A 22,452-nucleotide genomic window follows, 5' to 3' on the forward strand; every position below is an offset into this window, starting at 1 on the left:
CGCGTGGGGAGGGCGGTGGCGGTGGCGGTGCTTTGCTGGTGGTGTGTTGGGGGGGAGGTTGGCTGTAGTGGTTGAGTGGGGGATGCGAAAGCGCTGGGGCAGAGCCCTTGGGGGCAGCTGTGCCGGGGAGGTGTGTTAGGGTTTCCGTGTGTCCTGCGGGGCGAGCTGTGGTGCCTCTTTTCTGCGGCTGAAGTTTCCCTTCCTGGCCAGGCGTCTTTTCCGCCTGTAATGCCCTGGTGCTGGTTGTGGTCTGTTTTCCTTTCACTTGTGGCTCGGCTTTGTGTTCGTCTTAGCTGGTCTTTCTTTTCTTTTCGTGTTGGGAAGGCTTGTGAAGTGATGTCACTTGGCAGAGCCGGGGGAGTCCCCTCGTGGAGCGAGGGCCTAGGGGTGGCGTTGGCGTGCGAGGGGGTGGCTCTGGGTGTAGGCACTTGAGCTTTGGATGTGTTTGTGGCTGGGGCTGCCCCCGCTGGTGTGTTTGAAGGTGGTGAGAATGGGGAAGAAGGGCAGGAGGAAAGGCTTGAGGAAGAAGGAAGGGGAAAAAGGGGAGAGTTTTTCTCCTGCTCTTGCTGCTGCGTCGGGTCGCTGGCTGTGGTGCCGTGCGTGTGCCCCCGCAGCAGGAGTCTTGCTGTGTTTTCCGTGCCTCCTCGCCAGAGGTGGCTGGAGTTCCTCGCAAAGAGGAAAATGTGCCCCGTAAGCGAAGGGTCTTGCGTTAGGGACGGCCTGCGCCCCGAGAGGAGGGGTGTCCGAGAGTCCTCTGGAGGGGGAGCTGAGCCAGCTGTGCTCTGGTTGTAGATCTCTGGTGGGGGCGGTGGGGGGAGGAGGTGGAGGTTGCACTCGCTGAGGTTTTCGGGTCCCTTCCAGCAGCGAGGATCGTGCTCTGCTGGTGCGAGAGAGGCTGCCCCGTGTTTTCTGGAAGCTTTTGGAAGAGGGGAAGTGCGTGCGGGTGGTGGTGGCGGGCTGGGAGCCGTGGTCTTGCCCGGCAACGTTGTGTTGGTGGGTGCTGTGCTGGGGGTGCTGGCACGTGCACGACGATTTGGCGTGCCTAGGTGCCGTCACCGCAGGAGGTGGTGGTGGTGGTGGAGGTCCGTGTGCGGACCTTGTCCGTGTTGCCCTATTCCGGTTGGTGGTGCAAGGTGTCTTCAAGCGGCGCAACGAGAGGGTTTGTCGTGGAGAATGCCTGAAGCGTCGAGAGTGGCCGCGCTCAGCCTCATCAAAGCGATGCTGTGTGCCGTGCGTCGTCTGCTTGGAATCATGGAATGGTTTGGGTGGGGAGGGGCCTTGAAGGGCCATCTGGTCGAAGCCCCCAGCAGCGAGCAGGGCCGTCTTCGACTCGATGAGGTTGCTCAGAGCGCCGTCCAACCGGACCGTGAATGTTTGCAGGGATGGGGCAGCTACCACCTGTCTGGGCAAGCCGTTGCGGTGTTGCAGCGCCCCGATGGTAGGAAATGTCTTCCTTGTATCTAGTCTGCATCTAGCCTCTTTTAGCGTAGAGCCGTTGCGCCTTGTCCTACCGCTACAGGCCCCATGAAAAAGTCTGTGCCCACCTTTCTGCTGAGCCCCCTTTAAGTATTGAAAGGCCGCAGTGAGGTCTCGGCGGAGCCTTCTCTTCTCCAGTTGTCTGGAGAACCCCAAGTCTCTCAGCCTGTCCTCACAGGAGAGGTGTTCCATGCCTGTGATGATGTTGGTGGCCCTCCTCTGGACCCGGCCCAAGAGGTCCGCGTCTTCCCTGGAGTGAGGGCTCCGGAGCTGCTGCTGAGTGGGTCTAAAGCGGGGTGGGAGGGGGAGGACGTTGAGGAGCCAAGGGCCGAAGAGGTGATTGTGGTGCGGACGGCTAGCCCCTGGCAGAGTTTTTCAGAAGAGGTTGAGGAAAGTGCCTCCTTGGGGAGGTGCCAAAGCGAAGAGTGGGCCCGGGATGTGTGCAGAGCCGTGTTTGGAGCAGGGCCTGGAGGAGGTGTTGAGTGGAGGCGGCTTCCCCCCAGGCCAGGCCAGGCCAGGCCAGGCCAAGCCAGGCCAGGCCAGGCCAGCGTCTCGTTTCCCACGCTTCTGAGACAAGAGGCACGGGCAAGCTTTTTGCAACAGGTCTTTATTTTTCTGTCGAATAAATAGGTGAATAAATAGCTTTATAAAAACCATTGTGAAAATAAATAGAAGACGGTCTCTAAAGAGAGGAGCCGTCGGCGGAGGCTGAGGGTGCAGGGCGGTTCTCGCGTCGGCCCTTGCCGTCGGTCAGGGGAGGCGGGAGGGCAGAGGCGGGGATGGGGCGGTGTTGCAGAAGTGGTGGTGGCAGCGGGGCGTGGGGCCGTGGGGGTTGGTGGGGTCGCTGGGCTAACTGGGGATGGTGCGGGTGAGGTTGTGGAGGTGTTGGAAGCAGACGCGAGCTTCGAGGCGGACGTGGTCCCAGGCGCAGGCGCTGTGGTTGTGGGTGTGGAGGAAGTCGTGGATGTGGCGGAAGTATTTGTTGACGTTGAGCAGCAGGTTGCGGGGCCCTCGGCCTTGGAGGAGCGTGGCGTTGGCTGGCAGGCATTGCTGGAGCTGGTGGATGTGGTGCTGGAGGTTGTTGAGGAGGTGGTGTCGTGCCTGGGCGTCCCAGTGTTGGGGGGTGGTGGGGCTGCTGAGGGTGGCGAAGAGGTGCTGGAGGATGCGGAGGGCGGTGGCGGCGGCTTGCTGTGGGTGGTTGGTGTGGAGGAGGGCGTCGGGGAAGAAGGGCGCCTGCTGGTGGTGGCAGGGCTGTGGGGTGCTGGGAGCCATGGCCTGGAGGAGCTGGAGGCTGTCCCAGGGGAAGGTGGCGTCGCGGGGACGCAGGTGGTGGCAGGCGAGGGCGGTGGCGAGAGCCGGCAGGAGGAGCAGGAGCGCCGGGGCGCCGTGCGGCCGGCGGGGCTGTGGGGTTGCGGGCGCAGCCATGGTGGGGCTGTGGGTGCTGCGTGGGTGGTGCTGGGCAGGAGGCTGGTCAGGCTTGGAGTGGTGGTGGTGGTAGTGGTGCGGGTGGGCGCTGTGCTTGGGGTGCTTGCCGGGTGGCCGGCTTTATGCGGTGCCACGGCTTTGCCTTCCTCGCTTTCCGATTGCAGCGAGTTTCCGGCTGTGGTTTTCGGTTTTGTCTGGTGGCTGCGGTGGTCTCGGGGAAGTGCGTTGGTGGGGTGGCCGCGCGTGGGGAGGGCGGTGGCGGTGGCGGTGCTTTGCTGGTGGTGTGTTGGGGGGGAGGTTGGCTGTAGTGGTTGAGTGGGGGATGCGAAAGCGCTGGGGCAGAGCCCTTGGGGGCAGCTGTGCCGGGGAGGTGTGTTAGGGTTTCCGTGTGTCCTGCGGGGCGAGCTGTGGTGCCTCTTTTCTGCGGCTGAAGTTTCCCTTCCTGGCCAGGCGTCTTTTCCGCCTGTAATGCCCTGGTGCTGGTTGTGGTCTGTTTTCCTTTCACTTGTGGCTCGGCTTTGTGTTCGTCTTAGCTGGTCTTTCTTTTCTTTTTGTGTTGGGAAGGCTTGTGAAGTGATGTCACTTGGCAGAGCCGGGGGAGTCCCCTCGTGGAGCGAGGGCCTAGGGGTGGCGTTGGCGTGCGAGGGGGTGGCTCTGGGTGTAGGCACTTGAGCTTTGGATGTGTTTGTGGCTGGGGCTGCCCCCGCTGGTGTGTTTGAAGGTGGTGAGAATGGGGAAGAAGGGCAGGAGGAAAGGCTTGAGGAAGAAGGAAGGGGAAAAAGGGGAGAGTTTTTCTCCTGCTCTTGCTGCTGCGTCGGGTCGCTGGCTGTGGTGCCGTGCGTGTGCCCCCGCAGCAGGAGTCTTGCTGTGTTTTCCGTGCCTCCTCGCCAGAGGTGGCTGGAGTTCCTCGCAAAGAGGAAAATGTGCCCCGTAAGCGAAGGGTCTTGCGTTAGGGACGGCCTGCGCCCCGAGAGGAGGGGTGTCCGAGAGTCCTCTGGAGGGGGAGCTGAGCCAGCTGTGCTCTGGTTGTAGATCTCTGGTGGGGGCGGTGGGGGGAGGAGGTGGAGGTTGCACTCGCTGAGGTTTTCGGGTCCCTTCCAGCAGCGAGGATCGTGCTCTGCTGGTGCGAGAGAGGCTGCCCCGTGTTTTCTGGAAGCTTTTGGAAGAGGGGAAGTGCGTGCGGGTGGTGGTGGCGGGCTGGGAGCCGTGGTCTTGCCCGGCAACGTTGTGTTGGTGGGTGCTGTGCTGGGGGTGCTGGCACGTGCACGACGATTTGGCGTGCCTAGGTGCCGTCACCGCAGGAGGTGGTGGTGGTGGTGGAGGTCCGTGTGCGGACCTTGTCCGTGTTGCCCTATTCCGGTTGGTGGTGCAAGGTGTCTTCAAGCGGCGCAACGAGAGGGTTTGTCGTGGAGAATGCCTGAAGCGTCGAGAGTGGCCGCGCTCAGCCTCATCAAAGCGATGCTGTGTGCCGTGCGTCGTCTGCTTGGAATCATGGAATGGTTTGGGTGGGGAGGGGCCTTGAAGGGCCATCTGGTCGAAGCCCCCAGCAGCGAGCAGGGCCGTCTTCGACTCGATGAGGTTGCTCAGAGCGCCGTCCAACCGGACCGTGAATGTTTGCAGGGATGGGGCAGCTACCACCTGTCTGGGCAAGCCGTTGCGGTGTTGCAGCGCCCCGATGGTAGGAAATGTCTTCCTTGTATCTAGTCTGCATCTAGCCTCTTTTAGCGTAGAGCCGTTGCGCCTTGTCCTACCGCTACAGGCCCCATGAAAAAGTCTGTGCCCACCTTTCTGCTGAGCCCCCTTTAAGTATTGAAAGGCCGCAGTGAGGTCTCGGCGGAGCCTTCTCTTCTCCAGTTGTCTGGAGAACCCCAAGTCTCTCAGCCTGTCCTCACAGGAGAGGTGTTCCATGCCTGTGATGATGTTGGTGGCCCTCCTCTGGACCCGGCCCAAGAGGTCCGCGTCTTCCCTGGAGTGAGGGCTCCGGAGCTGCTGCTGAGTGGGTCTAAAGCGGGGTGGGAGGGGGAGGACGTTGAGGAGCCAAGGGCCGAAGAGGTGATTGTGGTGCGGACGGCTAGCCCCTGGCAGAGTTTTTCAGAAGAGGTTGAGGAAAGTGCCTCCTTGGGGAGGTGCCAAAGCGAAGAGTGGGCCCGGGATGTGTGCAGAGCCGTGTTTGGAGCAGGGCCTGGAGGAGGTGTTGAGTGGAGGCGGCTTCCCCCCAGGCCAGGCCAGGCCAGGCCAGGCCAAGCCAGGCCAGGCCAGGCCAGCGTCTCGTTTCCCACGCTTCTGAGACAAGAGGCACGGGCAAGCTTTTTGCAACAGGTCTTTATTTTTCTGTCGAATAAATAGGTGAATAAATAGCTTTATAAAAACCATTGTGAAAATAAATAGAAGACGGTCTCTAAAGAGAGGAGCCGTCGGCGGAGGCTGAGGGTGCAGGGCGGTTCTCGCGTCGGCCCTTGCCGTCGGTCAGGGGAGGCGGGAGGGCAGAGGCGGGGATGGGGCGGTGTTGCAGAAGTGGTGGTGGCAGCGGGGCGTGGGGCCGTGGGGGTTGGTGGGGTCGCTGGGCTAACTGGGGATGGTGCGGGTGAGGTTGTGGAGGTGTTGGAAGCAGACGCGAGCTTCGAGGCGGACGTGGTCCCAGGCGCAGGCGCTGTGGTTGTGGGTGTGGAGGAAGTCATGGATGTGGCGGAAGTATTTGTTGACGTTGAGCAGCAGGTTGCGGGGCCCTCGGCCTTGGAGGAGCGTGGCGTTGGCTGGCAGGCATTGCTGGAGCTGGTGGATGTGGTGCTGGAGGTTGTTGAGGAGGTGGTGTCGTGCCTGGGCGTCCCAGTGTTGGGGGGTGGTGGGGCTGCTGAGGGTGGCGAAGAGGTGCTGGAGGATGCGGAGGGCGGTGGCGGCGGCTTGCTGTGGGTGGTTGGTGTGGAGGAGGGCGTCGGGGAAGAAGGGCGCCTGCTGGTGGTGGCAGGGCTGTGGGGTGCTGGGAGCCATGGCCTGGAGGAGCTGGAGGCTGTCCCAGGGGAAGGTGGCGTCGCGGGGACGCAGGTGGTGGCAGGCGAGGGCGGTGGCGAGAGCCGGCAGGAGGAGCAGGAGCGCCGGGGCGCCGTGCGGCCGGCGGGGCTGTGGGGTTGCGGGCGCAGCCATGGTGGGGCTGTGGGTGCTGCGTGGGTGGTGCTGGGCAGGAGGCTGGTCAGGCTTGGAGTGGTGGTGGTGGTAGTGGTGCGGGTGGGCGCTGTGCTTGGGGTGCTTGCCGGGTGGCCGGCTTTATGCGGTGCCACGGCTTTGCCTTCCTCGCTTTCCGATTGCAGCGAGTTTCCGGCTGTGGTTTTCGGTTTTGTCTGGTGGCTGCGGTGGTCTCGGGGAAGTGCGTTGGTGGGGTGGCCGCGCGTGGGGAGGGCGGTGGCGGTGGCGGTGCTTTGCTGGTGGTGTGTTGGGGGGGAGGTTGGCTGTAGTGGTTGAGTGGGGGATGCGAAAGCGCTGGGGCAGAGCCCTTGGGGGCAGCTGTGCCGGGGAGGTGTGTTAGGGTTTCCGTGTGTCCTGCGGGGCGAGCTGTGGTGCCTCTTTTCTGCGGCTGAAGTTTCCCTTCCTGGCCAGGCGTCTTTTCCGCCTGTAATGCCCTGGTGCTGGTTGTGGTCTGTTTTCCTTTCACTTGTGGCTCGGCTTTGTGTTCGTCTTAGCTGGTCTTTCTTTTCTTTTCGTGTTGGGAAGGCTTGTGAAGTGATGTCACTTGGCAGAGCCGGGGGAGTCCCCTCGTGGAGCGAGGGCCTAGGGGTGGCGTTGGCGTGCGAGGGGGTGGCTCTGGGTGTAGGCACTTGAGCTTTGGATGTGTTTGTGGCTGGGGCTGCCCCCGCTGGTGTGTTTGAAGGTGGTGAGAATGGGGAAGAAGGGCAGGAGGAAAGGCTTGAGGAAGAAGGAAGGGGAAAAAGGGGAGAGTTTTTCTCCTGCTCTTGCTGCTGCGTCGGGTCGCTGGCTGTGGTGCCGTGCGTGTGCCCCCGCAGCAGGAGTCTTGCTGTGTTTTCCGTGCCTCCTCGCCAGAGGTGGCTGGAGTTCCTCGCAAAGAGGAAAATGTGCCCCGTAAGCGAAGGGTCTTGCGTTAGGGACGGCCTGCGCCCCGAGAGGAGGGGTGTCCGAGAGTCCTCTGGAGGGGGAGCTGAGCCAGCTGTGCTCTGGTTGTAGATCTCTGGTGGGGGCGGTGGGGGGAGGAGGTGGAGGTTGCACTCGCTGAGGTTTTCGGGTCCCTTCCAGCAGCGAGGATCGTGCTCTGCTGGTGCGAGAGAGGCTGCCCCGTGTTTTCTGGAAGCTTTTGGAAGAGGGGAAGTGCGTGCGGGTGGTGGTGGCGGGCTGGGAGCCGTGGTCTTGCCCGGCAACGTTGTGTTGGTGGGTGCTGTGCTGGGGGTGCTGGCACGTGCACGACGATTTGGCGTGCCTAGGTGCCGTCACCGCAGGAGGTGGTGGTGGTGGTGGAGGTCCGTGTGCGGACCTTGTCCGTGTTGCCCTATTCCGGTTGGTGGTGCAAGGTGTCTTCAAGCGGCGCAACGAGAGGGTTTGTCGTGGAGAATGCCTGAAGCGTCGAGAGTGGCCGCGCTCAGCCTCATCAAAGCGATGCTGTGTGCCGTGCGTCGTCTGCTTGGAATCATGGAATGGTTTGGGTGGGGAGGGGCCTTGAAGGGCCATCTGGTCGAAGCCCCCAGCAGCGAGCAGGGCCGTCTTCGACTCGATGAGGTTGCTCAGAGCGCCGTCCAACCGGACCGTGAATGTTTGCAGGGATGGGGCAGCTACCACCTGTCTGGGCAAGCCGTTGCGGTGTTGCAGCGCCCCGATGGTAGGAAATGTCTTCCTTGTATCTAGTCTGCATCTAGCCTCTTTTAGCGTAGAGCCGTTGCGCCTTGTCCTACCGCTACAGGCCCCATGAAAAAGTCTGTGCCCACCTTTCTGCTGAGCCCCCTTTAAGTATTGAAAGGCCGCAGTGAGGTCTCGGCGGAGCCTTCTCTTCTCCAGTTGTCTGGAGAACCCCAAGTCTCTCAGCCTGTCCTCACAGGAGAGGTGTTCCATGCCTGTGATGATGTTGGTGGCCCTCCTCTGGACCCGGCCCAAGAGGTCCGCGTCTTCCCTGGAGTGAGGGCTCCGGAGCTGCTGCTGAGTGGGTCTAAAGCGGGGTGGGAGGGGGAGGACGTTGAGGAGCCAAGGGCCGAAGAGGTGATTGTGGTGCGGACGGCTAGCCCCTGGCAGAGTTTTTCAGAAGAGGTTGAGGAAAGTGCCTCCTTGGGGAGGTGCCAAAGTGAAGAGTGGGCCCGGGATGTGTGCAGAGCCGTGTTTGGAGCAGGGCCTGGAGGAGGTGTTGAGTGGAGGCGGCTTCCCCCCAGGCCAGGCCAGGCCAGGCCAAGCCAGGCCAGGCCAGGCCAGGCCAGCGTCTCGTTTCCCGCGCTTCTGAGACAAGAGGCACGGGCAAGCTTTTTGCAACAGGTCTTTATTTTTCTGTTGAATAAATAGGTGAATAAATAGCTTTATAAAAACCATTGTGAAAATAAATAGAAGACGGTCTCTAAAGAGAGGAGCCGTCGGCGGAGGCTGAGGGTGCAGGGCGGTTCTCGCGTCGGCCCTTGCCGTCGGTCAGGGGAGGCGGGAGGGCAGAGGCGGGGATGGGGCGGTGTTGCAGAAGTGGTGGTGGCGGCGGGGCGTGGGGCCGTGGGGGTTGGTGGGGTCGCTGGGCTAACTGGGGATGGTGCGGGTGAGGTTGTGGAGGTGTTGGAAGCAGACGCGAGCTTCGAGGCGGACGTGGTCCCAGGCGCAGGCGCTGTGGTTGTGGGTGTGGAGGAAGTCGTGGATGTGGCGGAAGTATTTGTTGACGTTGAGCAGCAGGTTGCGGGGCCCTCGGCCTTGGAGGAGCGTGGCGTTGGCTGGCAGGCATTGCTGGAGCTGGTGGATGTGGTGCTGGAGGTTGTTGAGGAGGTGGTGTCGTGCCTGGGCGTCCCAGTGTTGGGGGGTGGTGGGGCTGCTGAGGGTGGCGAAGAGGTGCTGGAGGATGCGGAGGGCGGTGGCGGCGGCTTGCTGTGGGTGGTTGGTGTGGAGGAGGGCGTCGGGGAAGAAGGGCGCCTGCTGGTGGTGGCAGGGCTGTGGGGTGCTGGGAGCCATGGCCTGGAGGAGCTGGAGGCTGTCCCAGGGGAAGGTGGCGTCGCGGGGACGCAGGTGGTGGCAGGCGAGGGCGGTGGCGAGAGCCGGCAGGAGGAGCAGGAGCGCCGGGGCGCCGTGCGGCCGGCGGGGCTGTGGGGTTGCGGGCGCAGCCATGGTGGGGCTGTGGGTGCTGCGTGGGTGGTGCTGGGCAGGAGGCTGGTCAGGCTTGGAGTGGTGGTGGTGGTAGTGGTGCGGGTGGGCGCTGTGCTTGGGGTGCTTGCCGGGTGGCCGGCTTTATGCGGTGCCACGGCTTTGCCTTCCTCGCTTTCCGATTGCAGCGAGTTTCCGGCTGTGGTTTTCGGTTTTGTCTGGTGGCTGCGGTGGTCTCGGGGAAGTGCGTTGGTGGGGTGGCCGCGCGTGGGGAGGGCGGTGGCGGTGGCGGTGCTTTGCTGGTGGTGTGTTGGGGGGGAGGTTGGCTGTAGTGGTTGAGTGGGGGATGCGAAAGCGCTGGGGCAGAGCCCTTGGGGGCAGCTGTGCCGGGGAGGTGTGTTAGGGTTTCCGTGTGTCCTGCGGGGCGAGCTGTGGTGCCTCTTTTCTGCGGCTGAAGTTTCCCTTCCTGGCCAGGCGTCTTTTCCGCCTGTAATGCCCTGGTGCTGGTTGTGGTCTGTTTTCCTTTCACTTGTGGCTCGGCTTTGTGTTCGTCTTAGCTGGTCTTTCTTTTCTTTTCGTGTTGGGAAGGCTTGTGAAGTGATGTCACTTGGCAGAGCCGGGGGAGTCCCCTCGTGGAGCGAGGGCCTAGGGGTGGCGTTGGCGTGCGAGGGGGTGGCTCTGGGTGTAGGCACTTGAGCTTTGGATGTGTTTGTGGCTGGGGCTGCCCCCGCTGGTGTGTTTGAAGGTGGTGAGAATGGGGAAGAAGGGCAGGAGGAAAGGCTTGAGGAAGAAGGAAGGGGAAAAAGGGGAGAGTTTTTCTCCTGCTCTTGCTGCTGCGTCGGGTCGCTGGCTGTGGTGCCGTGCGTGTGCCCCCGCAGCAGGAGTCTTGCTGTGTTTTCCGTGCCTCCTCGCCAGAGGTGGCTGGAGTTCCTCGCAAAGAGGAAAATGTGCCCCGTAAGCGAAGGGTCTTGCGTTAGGGACGGCCTGCGCCCCGAGAGGAGGGGTGTCCGAGAGTCCTCTGGAGGGGGAGCTGAGCCAGCTGTGCTCTGGTTGTAGATCTCTGGTGGGGGCGGTGGGGGGAGGAGGTGGAGGTTGCACTCGCTGAGGTTTTCGGGTCCCTTCCAGCAGCGAGGATCGTGCTCTGCTGGTGCGAGAGAGGCTGCCCCGTGTTTTCTGGAAGCTTTTGGAAGAGGGGAAGTGCGTGCGGGTGGTGGTGGCGGGCTGGGAGCCGTGGTCTTGCCCGGCAACGTTGTGTTGGTGGGTGCTGTGCTGGGGGTGCTGGCACGTGCACGACGATTTGGCGTGCCTAGGTGCCGTCACCGCAGGAGGTGGTGGTGGTGGTGGAGGTCCGTGTGCGGACCTTGTCCGTGTTGCCCTATTCCGGTTGGTGGTGCAAGGTGTCTTCAAGCGGCGCAACGAGAGGGTTTGTCGTGGAGAATGCCTGAAGCGTCGAGAGTGGCCGCGCTCAGCCTCATCAAAGCGATGCTGTGTGCCGTGCGTCGTCTGCTTGGAATCATGGAATGGTTTGGGTGGGGAGGGGCCTTGAAGGGCCATCTGGTCGAAGCCCCCAGCAGCGAGCAGGGCCGTCTTCGACTCGATGAGGTTGCTCAGAGCGCCGTCCAACCGGACCGTGAATGTTTGCAGGGATGGGGCAGCTACCACCTGTCTGGGCAAGCCGTTGCGGTGTTGCAGCGCCCCGATGGTAGGAAATGTCTTCCTTGTATCTAGTCTGCATCTAGCCTCTTTTAGCGTAGAGCCGTTGCGCCTTGTCCTACCGCTACAGGCCCCATGAAAAAGTCTGTGCCCACCTTTCTGCTGAGCCCCCTTTAAGTATTGAAAGGCCGCAGTGAGGTCTCGGCGGAGCCTTCTCTTCTCCAGTTGTCTGGAGAACCCCAAGTCTCTCAGCCTGTCCTCACAGGAGAGGTGTTCCATGCCTGTGATGATGTTGGTGGCCCTCCTCTGGACCCGGCCCAAGAGGTCCGCGTCTTCCCTGGAGTGAGGGCTCCGGAGCTGCTGCTGAGTGGGTCTAAAGCGGGGTGGGAGGGGGAGGACGTTGAGGAGCCAAGGGCCGAAGAGGTGATTGTGGTGCGGACGGCTAGCCCCTGGCAGAGTTTTTCAGAAGAGGTTGAGGAAAGTGCCTCCTTGGGGAGGTGCCAAAGCAAAGAGTGGGCCCGGGATGTGTGCAGAGCCGTGTTTGGAGCAGGGCCTGGAGGAGGTGTTGAGTGGAGGCGGCTTCCCCCCAGGCCAGGCCAGGCCAGGCCAAGCCAGGCCAGGCCAGGCCAGGCCAGCGTCTCGTTTCCCGCGCTTCTGAGACAAGAGGCACGGGCAAGCTTTTTGCAACAGGTCTTTATTTTTCTGTCGAATAAATAGGTGAATAAATAGCTTTATAAAAACCATTGTGAAAATAAATAGAAGACGGTCTCTAAAGAGAGGAGCCGTCGGCGGAGGCTGAGGGTGCAGGGCGGTTCTCGCGTCGGCCCTTGCCGTCGGTCAGGGGAGGCGGGAGGGCAGAGGCGGGGATGGGGCGGTGTTGCAGAAGTGGTGGTGGCGGCGGGGCGTGGGGCCGTGGGGGTTGGTGGGGTCGCTGGGCTAACTGGGGATGGTGCGGGTGAGGTTGTGGAGGTGTTGGAAGCAGACGCGAGCTTCGAGGCGGACGTGGTCCCAGGCGCAGGCGCTGTGGTTGTGGGTGTGGAGGAAGTCGTGGATGTGGCGGAAGTATTTGTTGACGTTGAGCAGCAGGTTGCGGGGCCCTCGGCCTTGGAGGAGCGTGGCGTTGGCTGGCAGGCATTGCTGGAGCTGGTGGATGTGGTGCTGGAGGTTGTTGAGGAGGTGGTGTCGTGCCTGGGCGTCCCAGTGTTGGGGGGTGGTGGGGCTGCTGAGGGTGGCGAAGAGGTGCTGGAGGATGCGGAGGGCGGTGGCGGCGGCTTGCTGTGGGTGGTTGGTGTGGAGGAGGGCGTCGGGGAAGAAGGGCGCCTGCTGGTGGTGGCAGGGCTGTGGGGTGCTGGGAGCCATGGCCTGGAGGAGCTGGAGGCTGTCCCAGGGGAAGGTGGCGTCGCGGGGACGCAGGTGGTGGCAGGCGAGGGCGGTGGCGAGAGCCGGCAGGAGGAGCAGGAGCGCCGGGGCGCCGTGCGGCCGGCGGGGCTGTGGGGTTGCGGGCGCAGCCATGGTGGGGCTGTGGGTGCTGCGTGGGTGGTGCTGGGCAGGAGGCTGGTCAGGCTTGGAGTGGTGGTGGTGGTAGTGGTGCGGGTGGGCGCTGTGCTTGGGGTGCTTGCCGGGTGGCCGGCTTTATGCGGTGCCACGGCTTTGCCTTCCTCGCTTTCCGATTGCAGCGAGTTTCCGGCTGTGGTTTTCGGTTTTGTCTGGTGGCTGCGGTGGTCTCGGGGAAGTGCGTTGGTGGGGTGGTCGCGCGTGGGGAGGGCGGTGGCGGTGGCGGTGCTTTGCTGGTGGTGTGTTGGGGGGGAGGTTGGCTGTAGTGGTTGAGTGGGGGATGCGAAAGCGCTGGGGTGTCGACATCTGGTGTAGTTGTGCTGCTTCTGTGTTTTTGTTGTGGTTTCTTCTTTCCCTTCCAGGCTATCTTTCTTGCTTGTTGTGTTCCCCTGAATTTCCCTTTCTCGCCACGTCTCTGTTCCTTATGTATTGCCTTCGTATTGTTTGTGGTTTTTTTGCTTTCGGTATGTTTGTCATCCTTGTTGTCGTATGAATTCATCATGTTTCATTATATATTGGGGAGATCTGTGCAGTGATATATTTCTCAGGAAGCTCAGTAGCTCTCTAAGTTCAAATGTTCTTTGAGGACGTGGCTTTTTGGCTAAGGACTTGAGCACTCTGTGTGCATTGATGAAGCTTATATCATTTCTCTGCTTCCATCTCCTCTGTTTTAATGTCTTTGTGATTGGGTATTATAAGTCTTTTCTAAGTTGTTGTTTATTGAACAATGAAAGAGTTGCAGCCAGAAATTTTGTCATGTAGGTTGATTTTTGCTATTTTCGCTAGTTGTGTAATTTTTCACAACCACTGTCTCTGTGCTTGGCAGTCAAAAAAGTCCTCCAGAAACAATGCCTTTTTTCAATTTTTAAGTGTTTCCCTGGTGAAATGCTTGTGTCATGTGTTATGTGCTCATACTACTGGAACTTTTCATTTTTTCTTGTATTTTTTCATTTAATCAGTGTTCATGCATTATTTCTTACCAGTTTTTAAAATCTTTTTCAGTGGTTTATTTAGCTCTTGAGGTCCTGAGCGCAATATGGTGCTCAGGGTAGGTAGTGTCAGAGGAGCTTGCTGGTGGTATTGTCTGGTGATGCTCTTGGATATATCTCCAGGAATGGACATCCCACAACCTCCCTGATCCCTTTTCTGGTGCTGTTTCACTTTCATGATAGAGATTTTAATAATATGTTTATTCTTTTGTGCTGGAATTCCCTGTGTTCCAGATTGTGTCATTATCTCTCCTCCTCTGTTTTTATGTCTGAGGACGGTTTGCTTTCTTCAGCACCTCCGAGAAAGCAGAGCCAATGATGTCCTCTCTGCCTGACATCACAGGGTATTTCTTGTTAGGAGGAACAACAGCAGGACTGTAGTACCACCTGGAAGTTGCCTCTTGAGGGGTCCTGCGACATACCTGAATATGTTTGGTTCCTCTTGTTTTCTTGCTCTCCAGCTGCATGGGAAGTGCCTATTTGTGTTTGCACAAAGCAGTGTCCTGGCAGTTACATGGTGGTGGAGGTGGTGTGACTGAGCATGGAGAACCTCTTTGTCCTGTGTGGGAGGAGGCCAGAGCTGCTGAACTTTTGTGTTCTCTTGTTTGGGCTTATCTGGGGAGGACAAAGCACCCAGGGCAGATATTTTTGGGGTGGTGCTTGGAGGGCGAATGAGCAGCTGGTGCTGGTGGTGCATGGGCAGTTTCCTTCATGGGGAATGCTGTGCTGGTCTATGCTGGTTGCTTTGGATCATGTTGGCTGGTGGTGTTTGGGGATGTATGTTTTTGTTTGCGAAGGATGCATTGAGTTGAAGAAGGCCTAGGCCACTGTGCTCTATTGACGTGTGGAAAACAGACTCCACAATCAGTGAGATTGTAAAGTAGGTATGTTCATTCAGCGCTGGGCAGCACGGGGGGTAGTCCCACCAAAGTCGTGCACGCCCAACTCGGCAGTTCGCCTCAAGTTTATACAGTCAGGTATTACATATTTACAATACGCCTATACATATGCATGACCTATCCCCGCTTCATATTAAAATTAGCTCCGAGAGGTCATTTCCATAGTCCCCTCCCAACTGCGCCTGCGCAGGGCCTCTTTATGGTGGTCGTCTGGTGGTCGCAGAGATGAAGATAGATGACTCCTCTTCGTCACCGCTAGTAACCTCTTTCCTTGCGCAGGCTCAGTGATTTCTTGGTATTCACCCAAGCCGCAAGACCAGTCTTAGCTGGCTCTTGGGGCCTGCTCCTGCTTCTCATCAAGGACTGTCTTTACCTCATTGGCTGTTTCTTGGGACCAGCTCTTCTTATCAAGGACTGTCTCTACCTCAGCTAATTTCAACAATGTAAGCACTAAACATCTTCTTTCACCCCCCTTTATTATGCCTACTAAGATTCTTTTGACTCCCCTTGTCTTAGTCCCCCCTTTTCTAGAAAACAGTAAATTCTTTTACTATATATAATCCCAGTACTTGTAACACATTATTTCCCTATCTAGCAAACTCTCTAAGTATTTGTTGGTCTCGAGTTTTCGTTGTAACTGATTCTTTTTCCATTCACAGTAAGAGTCTCCTGTACTCTTACAGCACAAAAGGCCACATCGAACCACTATGCAAAGGACCACAGACAAGAGAATGATGATTATTATAGTGACAAACAAATGCTTTAACCCTGTCAAATTTGTCAACCAGGAGGTTAGTTTTTCTAATATGCCTGTCAAGCCCCAAGAAGTGTCATCTTGGGAACCTTCATGTAGTATTTTAGTCCTTTCCCATATCTCCTCAAGATCTGTTTCAGTTCGTTGGTTTTGATTGATATAGGTACAGCAAGTTTGGTTTATAACTACACATAAGCCCTCTTCTTTTGCTAAAAGCATGCCCAATCCCATTCTATTTTGGAGCACTACTTTACTTAGGGATTGTATTTCCAGTTGCAACGCTCGAATTGCATCAATTGTAGCACTTTCTATAATCTCTAATGTAGCAGATATATTCACGATAGCTTTCTCCAACTCGCTTACCCCTAAAGAGGGGATTAACCATTGGACAAAACTATGGTACCCAGTACCTCGAATAACTAGTGGGTTTTCAGCCCGTTTTACATGGAGCCAAGGTGTTCTCAAAAACCCTCGGGGAGGCGAAGCTCCCTCGAATATACTGGCCTGAGGTGCAAGGTATCCTCGAACACAGTGTCCCTTCCAGTTCTGGGGTAAACTCTTTCTGGCCCTGCCATCCCCACAGAGCCACCAGTATCCTGGCCCTGTGTTGCATCTTGGACTGAGATGCGTCTCCCTTCTGTCTTGCTCTTGCCCCTTCTTTTCTGGCCCACCCTTTGGTTTCCGGATATAATAGAAACTGATACTTAAGTCTACTCCAAGATGTTCTAATTTTCCTTTATCAAAAGTTCCCAGATTTTCTGCAAGGCTACAATTATCCATGTCTCCCCAAATATTATCAGTAATATTTAAGCCAGTAATTAAGATCTCTTTAGCGTTGGGCACCTCCAGATCAAAGTTGGGTCCCTGCTGGGTATTTCCTTTTCCATGAGGGCATGATCCATTACTGTCTGGCCCGTCTTTAATAAGAGATGTCCAATTTGTGGTCGGGATTCCTAAAAAGGGGAGTTCCATGTTCCCCTGAGGAAGGGGATTACATACACAAAAATCTGATAAATTTAGTACTTTTGAGGTACTCTCTGTCATATTTAAATAAGTGTTTTGATCCCAAGCTTGCCCCTTGGACAAGGTCCAACTCAGGAACATAACAATCATTGTCTCACAAATTTGAGCTTCAAAGGTCCTTTTTCTTGTGAAGTCCATTGTCCTTTGGGTGCCTTCTTCACCCTAGTGTGATGGATCCAGGCGTTCTGTTCCTTGATCTTAATTGCGGTGAAGGAGGTAAGTAGTACTTTAAATGGTCCTTCCCACTGCGGCTCCAGAGTTTTTTCTATAAGAGGCTCTGACCCAGGATCCAGTGGTGTGCTGCAGCACATTACATCCCTCAGTCGATCCAGGAATTCGGATGGAGACTCGGAAGGACTCTGTTTAACTGCATATAAAGCTGACCAATTTATAGTTTTGGGGATCGCTCTCTCCATTCCTTTTATAATCCACTCCTGATACCCCTGCAATCTTTCCATATGTGCAGATGTATTAGCATCCCACTTTGGGTCTTGGAGAGGGAAATATTTCTTAATGTCCCCTCCTGTAATCTTATAATGATCTTCAGCAAGGTTCCCTGCTGGTTTTAAAATCAGCTGTTTCTCTGTCTCAGTCATATATTCCAATAGTAACTGTATATCCTTCCAATCAGGGTTATGCTGTTTCACAGTAAATTGGAAATGCTTAGCTATAGTTATCGGATCTCTCCTATAATCTTTTGCAACCTTTTTCCATTCCCCTAGGTCAGCAGTAGAAAAGGGTACTTTGATTAACATTGTCCCACCATCTGGCCCCACCACCTCTCGGAGAGGTACTTGTAAAGCTGTTGAGGTAATTTTCTTCCTAGTACAGGAAGATACAGGACTGCCTGGGGGGGTCAGAGTTCTATCCGAGTCTGCATCCTGTTCCTGTGGTCGAGGGGGAGGCTTAAACAAATCAGTTAGATCTTGTTCTGCTACCTGATTAATTTTATTTGTCTTTGTACATCTTTGTCCAATACTACATGCCAAACAACACTGCCTCAGTTTACCTCTAAGGTCCTTGTTGTTCTCTCGCTCAAGTGCAAGCACCATGGGGTCCTGTAGGGGTACCATTCCACAGTCCCTTTGCCACTCCGGATGATTTTGGAGGGTGAAAAACATGTCTGCATATGAAGCGTCATCCCATTTTCCTTCTCTTCTTAAAAACAGCATTAGTTGTAATATAGTATTATAATCTAGTGACCCATTAAGTGGCCACTTAGCATCACTTTCTAACTTATACAATGGCCACCATTGATGGCAGTATTTAATAAGGTTCTTTTTACTTTCTGTACCTCCAGTCCCAACAATATCTTTCCAGTGGGCAATTACACAACCCAGAGGACTTTTCCTCAATATTCCCCCTTGATTGTTTCCCATTTTATAACTCCTCCTAATGATTCTTAGGTTTGATCTTGGCTTCTCCTTTTAATAAGCTTCCATGCAAATTGTTTCTTACACTTCTTTTACAGTCTTCCCCAGTTTTCCTCCCACACATCCCAAATTTCTGGAATTAAATTTTCCTTTACACACCAATCTCAGTATTTTGGATTCTTAGTGAGCTCTTTCCCAATCATGAAAGTGTGGAATTTGGAGAAAACACTCAAGGCAGTCTGCTTTCCGTCTGCCAGATGTACAGTATCAGCTTCTCCCACAAGATTTACACTTCAACAAAACCCAAGCCGGATGCTAATTATTATATAGTCCATTTGCAAGCCCACATACAAAGCAAGGAATCACCCCTATTGATACGTAAGGACATTCACACATTAACAAACATACATACACCTATAAATTTCAACATATCATTTCCACACACCCACACAAAATCTTTAACATAAATTTCCAAACATTCACATCATACAAGTATTGCTCCAGTTGACAACCTTCAGCAGCTGCAAAAATAAACCAAGCGCAGTTGCGAGGGGGTCCACTTACCCCATAATGCAAGCGCAATTGTGAGGGGGTGCGCTTACCCTTCTCCTGCCTCTTATATACCAGTCATCGACAGGTCCGTCCTGGCTCCCAATACTGGGATGCAGCGATCTCCCTGGATTTGCTCAATCTACCCCCAAGATCGCTAGCGTTCGCTCTATCGGTCAGCAAATCCCCCCATACAGGGTACCCTCCTCCCATACGGGGACCACGCTGCATGTCAGACGTCTCTGTGTGATTTACCAGCTGCCCCGGCCCGTACTTTTACAGGCTCCCCTTGTAAAACATACCGTTTGGTCCATGGCTTCAGGAGGTTGTTGTCTGCTCCCGCGGTGAGCGGCTGGCAGCGGGGGCTCCTCCAAGGAAAGTGCTCTGGGCACCCCGAGGGGCGTCCGCTCCGCAGTCAGTCCCACAGCCGAGCAGAGAGTCTCCTGCCTGGCTCACCAAACTGACATGCAGAAAACAGACTCCACAATCAGTGAGACTGTAAAGTAGGTATGTTCATTCAGCGCTGGGCAGCACGGGGGGTAGTCCCACCAAAGTCGTGCACGCCCAACTCGGCAGTTCGCCTCAAGTTTATACAGTCAGGTATTACATATTTACAATACGCCTATACATATGCATGACCTATCCCCGCTTCATATTAAAATTAGCTCCGAGAGGTCATTTCCATAGTCCCCTCCCAACTGCGCCTGCGCAGGGCCTCTTTATGGTGGTCGTCTGGTGGTCGCAGAGATGAAGATAGATGACTCCTCTTCGTCACCGCTAGTAACCTCTTTCCTTGCGCAGGCTCAGTGATTTCTTGGTATTCACCCAAGCCACAAGACCAGTCTTAGCTGGCTCTTGGGGCCTGCTCCTGCTTCTCATCAAGGACTGTCTTTACCTCATTGGCTGTTTCTTGGGACCAGCTCTTCTTATCAAGGACTGTCTCTACCTCAGCTAATTTCAACAATGTAAGCACTAAACATCTTCTTTCACCCCCCTTTATTATGCCTACTAAGATTCTTTTGACTCCCCTTGTCTCACTATGTAGTGGGGCAGGCCTCTACAGCCACTGGTGTGTGAGCACAGGCAGGAGCGTCCTGAGCCACTTGTGGTGATTGTAGGAGAGCAATAAGCAGTCCTGGGCATCTCCTGTGTTTTTTGTGCCTTTTTGGTGTTTCTTGGGTGGGTTAGTAGCACTGGGGTGCAGTTCCTTGTCCAAATCTCTGCAGGTCTTGGTGGGTCCCCTCCTTGTCTCTTTGAGGTGTACCTCATTCATGCCACCCTGCTTGGTCCTAAGCAGTGCTGTGGCATTGCTGAATGGTTGATTGTGGTGGGGTGGTGGTTTGGAGGTGGCTTTCATGTCTTGGCAGTGGGAGAGGGTTGGGAAGGGAGAGGGTGGGTGGTGGGAGAGGAGGAGCACACAGGGCAGCTATCATGTTGTTTGGGCAAGTGTGTGCTCTGAGGGTCTGGCACCAGCAGGAGATGCCTGTGGGGTTGAAGGACCATGGTGGCCTGCTGTCCAGAGCCTTCTACTGGGGCAAGAGGCATCAGTGGGATAAGCTGCAGGAGGGAGGCTCATCCCTGCCTGCCTGCAGAGACCCTGTCTTTGCCTGTCAGATATATGCATGATGACCATCTCTTTTCTTTTTTATTCTTTTTTGGTTTTGCAAAAGGTCTTTATTTCCAACAAGTGAATAGATAGATAAATAAATAAATAAATAAATAAATAAAATGGCAAAATAAATAAATGGAATTCTCTGATAAATAGTCACTGACATGAGTTCCCTCCATCAGGGGAGGTCGCAGTCCGGACGGGCTAGATAATGCTGCAGGTAATAAATACCACCCTTCCCACCCCTCTCCCCATCACCTTGCGGCTGTCCATGAGCGTGCAGCACAGCAATTTCCTCCTCCTTCCTTTCCAGCAAAGGTGTGGACATGATGCAGGCGCATGGGCTGTGCCACAGCCTGGCCCCAGTCTCACCGTAGTCATGCCCATTTCCCCATCAGTGCAGGCTCCTGGCTGGAAGAGGCGTGAGGAGTGCTGAGCAATCCCGGCCTGGGCTGCTGCTGCCTCCGCTCGATCTGTCGCCGCCGGCGTTGGCTGGGGATGGGTGTTCGGCATGGGTGGGTTTGGCGGAGGGCAGGAGCGGCTCAGCTCTTCATCCGCCGCATGAGTGTGTCCACGTGTTGGAAGCAGACGAGAGCTTCGAGGCGGACATGGTCCCAGGCGCAGGCGCTGTGGTCGTGGGTGTGGAGGAAGTTGTGGATGTGGCGGAAGTATTTGTTGACCTTGAGCAGCAGGTTGCGGGGCCCTTGCCTTTTGAAGAACATGCCATTGGCTAGCATGCATTGCTCCAGGTGGTGGATGTGGTGCTGGAGGTTGTTGAGGAGGTGGTGTCGTGCCTGGGCGTCCCAGTGTTGGGGGGTGGTGGGGCTGCTGAGGGTGGCGAAGAGGTGCTGGAGGATGCGGAGGGCGGTGGCGGCGGCTTGCTGTGGGTGGTTGGTGTGGAGGAGGGCGTCGGGGAAGAAGGGCGCCTGCTGGTGGTGGCAGGGCTGTGGGGTGCTGGGAGCCATGGCCTGGAGGAGCTGGAGGCTGTCCCAGGGGAAGGTGGCGTCGCGGGGACGCAGGTGGTGGCAGGCGAGGGCGGTGGCGAGAGCCGGCAGGAGGAGCAGGAGCGCCGGGGCGCCGTGCGGCCGGCGGGGCTGTGGGGTTGCGGGCGCAGCCATGGTGGGGCTGTGGGTGCTGCGTGGGTGGTGCTGGGCAGGAGGCTGGTCAGGCTTGGTGTGGTGGTGGTGGTAGTGGTGCGGGTGGGCGCTGTGCTTGGGGTGTTTGCCGGGTGGCCAGCTTTATGTGGTGCCACAGCTTTCCTTTCATCATCATCATCATCATCATCATCTGGACAGAATTTCCCTGTTTCCATTTTCAGTTTTGCTTTCCGTTTACTTTCTCCTAAGGACTTTAGTTGTGCTTGTCAAAGTGCAAGCGGGAGGTGGCCCTGCCCTAGGGAAGAGGAGCTGGTTCTTTCCCAGGGCTGCAGTAGGCGTGTCGGGGGAGCCCAGCTCCTGTGCTGTTAAGGTTCAGCAGGGGTGAAAGCAGCAGCAGCAGAGGCTTTGGGGGCAGCTGTGCTGTTGATGTGTTTCAGGCTTGCTTTTTCATCTGTTTTGTGAGTTGTCTTGCTTGGGTTATATTTTCAATTTTCTCTGCCTATAACATCTATTTTGATTATTTCATGCTTTCGTGCTATTTGTATATATGAGTTAATGCATGTTTTCCCTTATTTCTTTTAGACAAATATTTTTAGTTTGTCTTTTTTTTTTTTTCTTTTCCTTTTTCTATAGAATCTGCAGCTTTGCTGGTAAAGAGTTGTTCCTCTCTCTGCAAATACCTTGCAGAATATTTTTGGGTCCCTCTATCATTCCTCCCCCTGCCCCCCCTCGAGTTATTTGTCCTCCCTGTGTTGATATTTAGAAATAAATGCATAAACTTCATGAAGGATTTTTCAGCAACTATTCATGCAATGATTGTGATTTCTAGATTTTGGTGGGGGTTTTTTGGTTTTTTTTTTACTTGTTGTAGACCTTAGGCAGCATTAGGTATATGGGAGGCAGGAGCAGGTAGGAATAGTTGTCTTTGATGTGCTGGCTGGCTTACATATAGAAAGTGAAAGTGGGCAGAGTCTGCAGTGCAAGTCATCACTGCTTCCTGGGAAGCTTCCAGCAGCAAGAAGTATTGGTGGTTGCTGATAACGGCGAGAACAGGGGTTTCTCCTGAGGTTTGGGAGAAGATTCTTTTTTAATTTAATTCAATTAATTAATGTGTATGTTGGTACTATAAATTGTCGCTGGTTTTTGGTTTTGTTTTTTGTTTTTTTAGTTTGGTTTGGTTGGGGAGCGTTGTATGTGTATTAGATTGGGATATGCTATCTTTTCTGTTAGTCTGTTGCAGGCTGCCTGTGTAGCAGAGATTTTAAAAAAGCCTTAGCTAGTGTGCGTGGTACCTAGTGAGCTGCTTGGTGGAGCTTAAATCTATTAACTTCAGAATTTTTTAGTCCTTTCGTGATATCTCAGTTTTGACTTTAGGCATCTTCTTCTGCATGCCTTCTCTAGGTCAGGAAATACCTGTGTTGTTTGAAGAGCAGAGTATCTCTTCCGATGATTTCCTGTGGGAGTGCATAGATAACTGGCTTGTGCTCACATTTTTCTAATTATTTTTTGGTTTGAATGTATGTATGCATGGATGTGTGGGATAGGATATGCAGTGCTGATGTGGTTTTCCCCTGCCTGAGAGGCAGTGGGAATAATTGCAATCCTTAGACCCTGTTCTTGTGTGGATTTGGTTATATTTTTTTCCAGTTTATATAGGGGAGAATGCTAGTCTGTGAGTTCCAGTTCATGTTCACCAAATCCTGTTCAGATCTCTTCTCCAAATCTGCTTATTGTTGTGTTTTCCTCAGAAGGAAATGGGAACACTGCTTTTTAGTAACCTGCTAAGACTTTTA

General features: G+C 55.7%; 6 protein-coding genes across 21 annotated transcripts in view; 1 reads left to right on the forward strand and 5 right to left on the reverse strand.

The window, feature by feature from the left end:
- UBAP2 (ubiquitin associated protein 2) overlaps window positions 1-22,452 on the forward strand; it is a 186,807-nt gene that overhangs the window by 154,084 nt on the left and 10,271 nt on the right. The window lies entirely within an intron of this gene.
- LOC126035947 (interferon-like) lies at window positions 2,326-2,901 on the reverse strand. The gene has a single exon (XM_049795098.1). It carries the CDS (start codon window positions 2,899-2,901, stop codon window positions 2,326-2,328), a length of 576 nt encoding a protein of 191 aa, XP_049651055.1.
- LOC126035948 (interferon-like) lies at window positions 5,467-6,042 on the reverse strand. The gene has a single exon (XM_049795099.1). It carries the CDS (start codon window positions 6,040-6,042, stop codon window positions 5,467-5,469), a length of 576 nt encoding a protein of 191 aa, XP_049651056.1.
- Window positions 8,608-9,183, reverse strand: LOC126035949 (interferon-like). Its single transcript, XM_049795100.1, has one exon. The coding sequence runs from the start codon at window positions 9,181-9,183 to the stop codon at window positions 8,608-8,610; it is 576 nt and encodes a 191-aa protein (XP_049651057.1).
- On the reverse strand, window positions 11,749-12,324 carry LOC126035930 (interferon-like). Its single transcript, XM_049795078.1, has one exon. The coding sequence runs from the start codon at window positions 12,322-12,324 to the stop codon at window positions 11,749-11,751; it is 576 nt and encodes a 191-aa protein (XP_049651035.1).
- On the reverse strand, window positions 19,816-20,680 carry LOC126035929 (interferon type B-like). Its single transcript, XM_049795077.1, has one exon. The coding sequence runs from the start codon at window positions 20,678-20,680 to the stop codon at window positions 20,105-20,107; it is 576 nt and encodes a 191-aa protein (XP_049651034.1). The 3' UTR covers window positions 19,816-20,104.

This window comes from Accipiter gentilis, chromosome Z (genome assembly GCF_929443795.1).
Source record: "Accipiter gentilis chromosome Z, bAccGen1.1, whole genome shotgun sequence".
Lineage (NCBI taxonomy): Eukaryota > Metazoa > Chordata > Aves > Accipitriformes > Accipitridae > Astur > Astur gentilis.